The sequence below is a fragment of the Notechis scutatus genome, chromosome 6 (genome assembly GCF_049901735.1).
Source record: "Notechis scutatus isolate UNSWTSFEM ecotype Mainland chromosome 6, rNotScu1.2, whole genome shotgun sequence".
Classification (NCBI taxonomy): Eukaryota; Metazoa; Chordata; class Lepidosauria; order Squamata; family Elapidae; genus Notechis; species Notechis scutatus.
In genome coordinates, this window is record NC_142014.1 from 32,222,759 (window position 1) to 32,231,765 (window position 9,007).

Here is a 9,007-nt window from a genome sequence, read left to right on the forward strand (position 1 = left end):
GTGTAAGAAGGAAGATATCGATCTGAAAAAGATAATTAGGGTATTAAGAAATGATATGGCTTTATTTATTTTTTTGGCAGCATGGAAATTCTAAATTCAAAAGCACCTTTCAGTCTAAAATAAATATTCAATGTTTTATTGTTAATTCAGTAACGCAGCCTTTAGTTAAAACATTCAGCTGTATTTTAAATTTAAATAGTCATTAATGCATTAGATATATAATTTTACATGTTTGTACATTTATTGATCTAGCATTTATCATTTCACTGTGTATATTATTAATAAATCTCACATCTTTTTAACTGATGAGATTCCTAAGGACAATTTTAAATTTCCAAATAATAATAATAATAATAATAGGCTACAAGCAATAAAAACAATGTCTTAGTTGATAATTATTTTCCAGTGAAATAGCCTCATCTTTCATATTATTCTGTGTCTGTTTATATAGAGAGATAAACCAATACAATCTCTATCATATTCTGGCAGTTACCCCAATTAAATCATGAGTCTCGAGCCAAACTTCCAAAACTTCAAAAGGATTTATTGGGAGTTAACATGCCAGTGCTGCCTGGGTGTAGCTGGCTCTGAGACACATCATTCCTTGTCACCCTTGACCCTGGTTTTCCCTCCACCCTCTGGGTGTATCATAATCCATATTCTCCAATGGGACACACCCATAGCCAAGAGTCATCAATCATGCTTTCCAGTTAGATATTTGCACGGCAGAAACTTCATATTTGAAACTTCAAATTGTTGGGGGCAATTGGCTGACTCTGTAAACCGCTTAGAGAGGGCTGTAAAGTACTATAAAGCGGTATATAAGTCTAAGTGCTATTGCTATTTGAAAAGCTATTTATGGAATGCACTTTCAGTTTCCAAGCTGCCGCTCTTTCAAACCCCTTTCCCCACTCCCTTTCTGCTGGCAACTCTAAAAAGACCATAGAAATATTTTATGAGTTGACAGCATCAGTTTTAGGATGATTGTATATGGTTGTTTTTTTTTGTTTTTTGTTTTGTTATTCAAGTAAAAGTCATCTCATTATGCTCTTTAATTAAATTGCATCGACTGGGGGAAAAAAAGGGTGTGTGTGATTTATTATGGAGCAGTATGGAACTTCCCAGTCATAATTAATCACCATTAATTAAAAGCATGCATTCCCCCCCCCCCTTAATTACATAGTAAATACACCTCCAGGACTTTCTGAGATTTTAGATAAAGAAGTGGAGTTAGCAAACTTTTCAAGGCAATGAACTGATTGGCAACTTGGAAAGCAAGAAGTAGGATGCTCTAATACATGCCTTCCTCGATTAACATTTATTTATTTGTAAAATGTATTACAATATTGGGAAAGAAACCACGGTACGGTCAACACAATGATACAGTTCAAGTGAAGTTGGACGTTGCTAGTCTTTCTACCCCCTGCAGAAACTTAATACAGGTAGTCCACCCTCAAAACGATGCTATAGAGTCTTGCACAGCAGAACAACTAGACACAAGGACAGTTTTTCCCTGAATGCCATCACTCTGCTAAACAACTAATTCCCTCAACACTGTCAAACTATTTACAAAGTCTGCACTACTATTATTATTAATCCCCCCCCATCCTTCCTTATTACCCACCTCCTCCCACTTGTGATTGCGTGACTGTAACTTTGTCGCTTGTATCCTTATGATCTGTATTGACTGTTTCCTAGTATGATTTGATTGCTTATTGTACTCTATGACTATCATTAAGTGTTGCACCTGATGATTCTGGACTCTTGATGTATCTTTTCTTTTATGTACACTGAGAGCATTTGCACCAAAGACAAATTCCTGGTGTGTCCAATCACACTTGGCCAATAAAAGAATCCTATCCTATCCTATCCTATCCTATCCTATCCTATCCTATCCTATCCTATCCTATTCTATTCTATTCTATTCTTCTATTCTATTCTATTCTATTGATTCTATTCTGTATTCTATTCTATTCAATTCTATTCATTCTATATTCTATTCTATTTTATTCATTCTATTCTATTCTATTCTACTAATCAAATAATGAAAGATCATAATTTAATATAAAGATGTGTATTAAGATTAGAATTATATAAGATTGATGAATGTAACAGATATATTTAATGCTATTTTTAATTGCACCAAAATGTATGATACCCAGGTGCCACACTGTTCACGCATTGATGTGAATATGTAGAATAAAATAAAAATAACTTGACAAATAAAAAAAAGAATATCTGGTCAGCGCAATGCAATTCCTTCTGTTGGCGGTTTTTGTTTTATCTTCATTATGATTATTTATCTTTGTTTGTTTTATCTTCGCTTTCTCTGTTCACGTGGTGGATCGGCCATTCTTGCAATTTTGAAAAAGGTGATTGCATTGCGTGGTGAATCACTCTCTGTAAAGAAAGGCCTGGGTTTTTTTTTCCTGAGGTGAGAAAAAATCCAGGTGTGATTTAATGCCAATTTAACATTATTGATGGGCAGCCAAGGAACAATTTATTGCATAGGAAAACACCCTCAAATCATTTACTGAATGAGGGAATAATTGGCGCACCCACTGCAGAAGATGACAAGAGAAGAAATGTTTTCTACTCCATCCCATAATTAGTTGGCCCTTTTGACCTATGTAATTGTGTGAGACTGTGTTTGTTAGCAATGACTTTAGAATTATTACCGACCAGCAAGGCAGAACTTTCTTATAGATTCTACAGATACTTTCTTATAGATTCTACAGATATGTTTTTATTTTCGTTCTGGGACTTGTCCATAAAATGGAGGACCTTTTGTCTGTAACATCTTTAAATGTAGTTCCAGAATAGCAGAGTTGGAAGGGACCTTGGAGGTCTTCTAGTTCAACCCCCTTCTCAGGCAGGAAACCCTATACTATTTCAGACAAGTGGTTGTCCAATCTCTTCTTAAAAACTTCCAGTGTGTTCTGACCCAAGCCTTGTTCCAAGGAAACAAACACCAGACAGAGGTAACAGCAAAACCTTTTAATGATTCTTTATGAATTCCGTTCCTTCCTGGTTAAAAGGCTGTTTCAAACTCATTGTCTCTTATAAGAATGAGCCTTGCCAAGGTGATGCAAGGCTGCCAAGAACACTAGATAAGGTTGCCAAGAAATATTTCAAACACAAAGAGTCTCCAAACACCAACGAAGAGAGTCCGAACATCCACAAGGCTTGAGTGCAAAATCTTTGCTTCCTGCAAAGAACTCCGGTTTCTCAGCTGGCTTTTATCTCTTGAGGGAGGGGCCATTACCTTGCAGCCTTATTCCCGAGTCGCCCGTGCTGCTGCAGCTGCTCTTTCCTTTGAGCAGCCTTGTGCGTACACACACTGGGCACAGGCTCCTTGGGGACCTCTTCCTCACTGCTGCCAGCCTCCACCATCTCCGAAAGCAGCACTCCACTCCCTGATTGTCCTGGCCCCATCACTGCATCCCATGCAGGCACCTCATTGGAATCCTCGCTCTCCGAGGCCTCAGCTGTCCTCACCTGCTGCCGGCGAACCACAACACAGTGTTGGAGCATTCATAACTTCTGGAGGCAAAATGTTCCACTGATTAATTGTTCTCACTGTTGAGTTTCCATCCATTGCATCTTGTCCTATCCTTGTGGTGCTTTGGAGAATAGCTTCACTCCCTCTTCTTTGGTGCAGCCCCCCTGGAAGACTGCTATCATGTCCCCCATGGTCCTTCTTTTTAAATTTAAGTTTTAAAGAAGAGATTGGACAATCATGTGTCTGAAATAGTATAGGGCTTCCTGTCTGAGCAGGGGGCTGGACTAGAAGACCTCCAAGGTCCCTTCCAACTCTGACATTCTGTTATTCTATTAATCTCCACTGTATTTATTTCTCCTTTATTTAGTCTCAAGTTCTCGTGCAGCAAAATTTTTTGGGGAAACCATCGTTGACCTCCTCAGGATGTCTAAATCAGCACGTTTGAGATCTAAAAACAACTAGTTCTGAGTAAAACACTAATCCCTTCGAATGATGAGATAAATGGTTTCTGCCCTTGTTTTGAGACTATTGCTATGGCGACGTTAAAAACAGGAACTGCTCACTCTTCAGGGAATCCTGTGGAGTGAAAAGCCTCTAATCCTCCTTGCTTGGAGAAACCACTTTTCATTTCCTTCAACAAACTTTTTTTTTTTTAAATCGGAGAGGGATTTTTCCACTTTATTAACTTTTTTTTTTAAAAAAAACCCAACCATAATGATAAAAATTGAAAGAAAATAAAGCAAGAGAGAGAGAAGTAGATCAGAGATAGTGTGAAAAAGTGAAAACTATAGAAAGAAAGAGATTGGAAACCATTTGTCTGAAATGGTCTAGGGGTTTCTGCCTAGGCAGGGGGTTGGACTAGAAGACCTCCAAGGTCCCTTCCAACTCTATTAATCTATTCTATTCTATTCTATTCTATTCTATTCTATTCTATTCTATTCTATATTCTACTCTATATTCTATTCTATTTTTCTATTCTATTCTATTCTATTGGTTTTTTTGTAAGCCCACCAGAGATAGTAAAATGTTCCTTCTTGGTTTTTACATTTTTTTATTCTCACAGCCTATGTTTGAAGTCCCTTTTGTACATGTTTTGACAATTTACCCAATGATAACTGCTATCTATGTATCATTATATGCAAATCTTCTTTAAGGTAATAACTTGCTGTAAATTTCAATCCATCTGTCCACATGCTTTCCCATTGATTAATTTGTATATTGTATTGAATTTTTTTTTGCCCATCTTATGCAACTTTTAATTAATTCTTCTTCTGTTGTTAATTTTAACAAAAACATATCCGTTTTGGCAGTCACTCTTGGCTCATAATTCTATTTCAAGTGTGGTTTTTTTGTTCTGTTCAAAAACTTTCACTCCTTGATCAATTTTAAACCGTACTGAGAAAGTTGCATATATACGAAAACCATTGACATTTGAAACCTTCTGTTATTAAAACTTCTGTGGGTTTTAATTTAATTATGCCCTGGGAGTATTTTCATAGGTCACCATATCTTCACCATTTCTGTTTAATTGCCATTTTTTTCCTATAATATTCTTCTTATAGAGGTAGCCATAGAGCTAGTTTAGTTATATTCTAAATTTGTATTTGTTCCAAATTCTCAGGATGGTTCATCTAATAAAAGGATTTCCAAAATGATTCCAAAACATTGAATTTAATCCTCTTATGCCACCCAAATCTCACATCATGTCCTTCTAGATCTAATAATTTTCAACGTCACCCTTGCCTTCAAAATACAATTTCAGTTTTGGCAATGCTAACCCTCCTCTCTCTTTAGCATGACACAGGATCTTAGAATAATGGCCTTTTTTCATTCTTCTCCCTTTTTCATAAAGGAAGAGGCTTCATTTCAATTTGTCTGAGACTGACTGTGAACAATGAATTATTTCTGTGGCAATTATCTACTTTTGTCGATTACCTTGCAGCGTTTAATTTTCTCTGTGGCCCTCCAACCCTCTGTTTTCTGTGTAAGGAATGATGAATCACCCCTTTCCCTTTTGGGCTGTTTTTTAAAATCCAATGGATATATTCAAGATGAAGTATTGAATGGAAAGGGTTCAATAGGGAGTGGATGGTGTGTGGTGTGAGGTGTGCTGCAAAGGAATCGACTGTTTTCGCAGGGAATTAAAAATGGATATCTAAGAATTTGTGAGGGATGGGAGGGGTGGCGGAAGCATACAAAAGGGAGTTGAACGCAGTTGGATTGGGATGTGTGAGAAAGAAACAAGAAGGAAAGGAAAGGAAAGGAAAGGAAAGGAAAGGAAAGGAAAGGAAAGGAAAGGAAAGGAAAGGAAAGGCAGGCAGGCAGGCAGGCAGGCAGGCAGGCAGGCAGGCAGGCAGGCAGGCAGGCAGACAGACAGACAGGAAGGAAGGAAGGGAAGAAAAGAAAAAGAGAGGGGGAAGGGGAGGAAGATAGGATGAGGGAGGGAGGAAAGGGAAGGAAAGGGGGAAGGAGGGGGGAAGAGAAGGAAAGGAAAAAGGAAAGGAAAAGAGAAAGGAAAGGAAAGAAAAAGGAAAGGAAAGGAAGGAGGGAGGGAGGAAAGGAAGGAAAGGAAAGGAAGGAAAGGAAAGGGGGAGGGAGAGAGGGATGGAGGAAAGAAGGAAGGAAGGAAGAAGTGATGATGGATGAATTGTGTATTAGATTCAAAGTAAGAGACAATATAGAAGCAGTACAGTATGGATTGGTCATATAGGAAAGAAGGAATGATAAGAACTAAAAAGCCAAAGGGTCAAGAGGAAGATTTAAAACTAAGAAAGTTCAGAGGTCGAAGCAGAGAGTTGCAAAATGTGAAGACTAAAAGGGAGTAGAGGGAATGGCCTTGTGGGATGTGTTGTAGAAGAAACCATGATCGGAAGCTCTAAAGAAGTATAACAAACAGTGTCAATGTAAGTTAGATTTAGCAATATGCCTTTTCATTTCTCCCCTTAAACCTTTAATTTCTATGGCTTATAAGTTATTACCTCTTTTCCACCTTTGGAATAGCACCACTCACCCCAGAAAGGAAGAGAAGGGATGAGTATGTACAGAGAAGGACATATGCTGGTTTGGTTTGAGAGTAAAGCCCCAAAAATGGTTCAGCTTGAATTTTAGAGCAATTTACCAAAATAATATATGTGCTTACTATCAAATATGGGACTAGATTTTTTTTTTTAGATTATGTTAAGTTAAGGAAATTGTGTACTGAAATGAACACAATAGGAAAGATACCATAACGAGGACATCTGTTTGGCAAATCTGTAAGTATGGAAACATTCTCAGTTTTGTAGAAATATTTGCACAGGCTGGGGTTGTTGTTTTTTTTTTTTTTTTGGTAATAAATTTATACATTCCAGAAACGGTTTTAGAATGAGTTTTTACTTTAAACAAGTGTGAACATTATATTGAATAAAACATATTTCTAACACAGATGATCCTTGACTTACAACCATTCATTGTTACAACAGCATTGACTCACAACTGGTATTTGCACTTTAACAACTGTCGCAGCGTCTTCCCAAGGGTGTGATCAAAATTTGGGTGCTGTCAATCAGTGGGGGATGATGATGGTTGCAAGATCCCAGAACTCACATGGTCTCCCCTTGGGATCTTCCCAGCTGACTTCTCACAAGCAAAGCCGATGTGAGAAGCCAGATTCAATGAATGCGCACACAATTCAATTAACAAAGGCTTAACAACTGTGGCAAAACAACCCCACTGTCACACAGGTGGTATTCAGCAGGTTCTGACCAGTTCTGGAGAACTGGTAATGGAATTTTTTGTAGTTTTTTGTAGTTTGGGATACCACCTCTGACTGGCCCCACCACCATCTATTCTCTGCCTTCCATCAAGTCGCAGCTGATCAGCTGGGTCTTCTTTGGTTGCCCTGCACAGGAGAATGGAGTTGGAAAGCAGGTTAGTGGGGTGGGGAGGGAAGGGAAGGGGGATTTTGCAGCAACCTTCCCCTGCCATGCTCACCAAGCCACACCCACCAAGCCACACCCACCAAGCCACACCATGCCCACCAAGCCACACCCACAGAACCGGTAGTAAAAATATTTTTAATCCCATCTCTGCAACTGTCAATTTGTAAAACACTCCTATGCCAGTTTCCAAGTTGCTATAAGAAAGGGGGGGGGGTAAAACCCTGAAGGAGCATAGGGCAAATGAACTTAGAAGCACATTCCAAGCTTATCTCACAAAGACTGTAATTGAGGCAACTGGGTATTCTGGGCTTGAAAATCCTCTATTGGAGTCTGGCAGCAGCGAGGCAGAAGAACAAGGGGAGCCTGTTCCCTGTGCATGAATGAGCAGAGCTGCTAGAAGGCAAGAACAGCTAAGACAAAAGGGGCGATTCGGGAGCAAGGCTTGGAGGTGATTGCCCCTCCCATAAAGTATAAAGGATGTGCAAAGGTAGAGAAACCTTTGCAGGAAGCAATGTCATTCACTCTGTTTGGATTAAACCTTGAAACTATGTGTGGACTTTGTACTTTGGTTGGTTTTTTACAGTTAATTTGGCACTTTAGTTGTTGGCAGCCATTCAAAGGAGAGAAAGATGAGTGCTTATCTCGAGGAACTGTTTGGGACTAATTACGGGCTGGGAATGAACATAATTCCCAGGGTTGAAATAAAACAAGAGTTGTTTGGACTAAGTGTGTGCTTAATTATGGTCTCAGGAAGCCTTGGTCAGAACAGCATAATATTTATTTGTTACAATCGTTTCTGTGGTTCTTCAGCTAAGGGCTTTATAATTGTCAGATCAGTTTTCGAAATAGTTGAGTACCAGAATGTATTCAAACCGGCGCTTTGAATAAATTTTTTGACTAGGGCTGATTTTGAATCTATCAGCCCAATTATCAACGCACTTTCCAAGCCTGCTTAATTATGTTGAGTTCCAAAAGCATCTGTCTAAATTATTTGGATTGGTATCCATGCCTCAGAGAGAAGCAGATGCTTTCACAATAATAGACAATCTTTTCAAAGTCTTCTTCAAGTCAAGCTTGACTCTTAGTGACCTTGGAAGCACCTCCAGGCTGTGACCACCCCAAAAAATGCAGAAATAGCTTTCCGTTGGCTTATATACCAGGTTTTTGACCATATACCAGGTTTTTGAGATTTGTCATCAAGTGCTAATTCAGTCTGGAAGCCTGCTTAACCTTTGAACCTAACCATGGTTAATCGGATGCTGCCCCCTGCTGTTTAATCTTCAAGAAGAGCCTCTTAACCTCACAAGAAAGAGGTTAATGGGTTGTTGTATACTATTGATAAATGGACTTATCTTGAATCTCGTTCTGAGTCAGCATTGACTCCTAGTGGATAAATCCTTGCAGTGTTCTTAGCCAGATTTCAGAAGTGGCTTCCGAGGGCAGAGAGAGAACGATTGGCCCAAGGTTGCCCATCTGGCTCAATTATACAAGTGTACCATCCCAGGGTGCTTAGTTTTTAACCTTGTTCTACTCTCTTTTATACAGGATCAAGCATGAAAATATTGTGGCCCTGGAAGACATTTAC

At 38.8% G+C, this 9,007-nt stretch overlaps 1 protein-coding gene across 1 annotated transcript in view; it reads left to right on the forward strand.

Moving 5' to 3' along the window:
• The window catches only part of CAMK1D (calcium/calmodulin dependent protein kinase ID), a 153,102-nt gene that overhangs the window by 94,844 nt on the left and 49,251 nt on the right, over positions 1 to 9,007 (forward strand). Inside the window, exon 3 of the mRNA XM_026667849.2 lies at positions 8,968 to 9,007. This exon is cut by the window's right edge and continues 35 nt beyond it. Within this exon, the coding sequence (XP_026523634.1) occupies positions 8,968 to 9,007 (40 nt within the window). The remainder of the gene's footprint in view (positions 1 to 8,967) is intronic.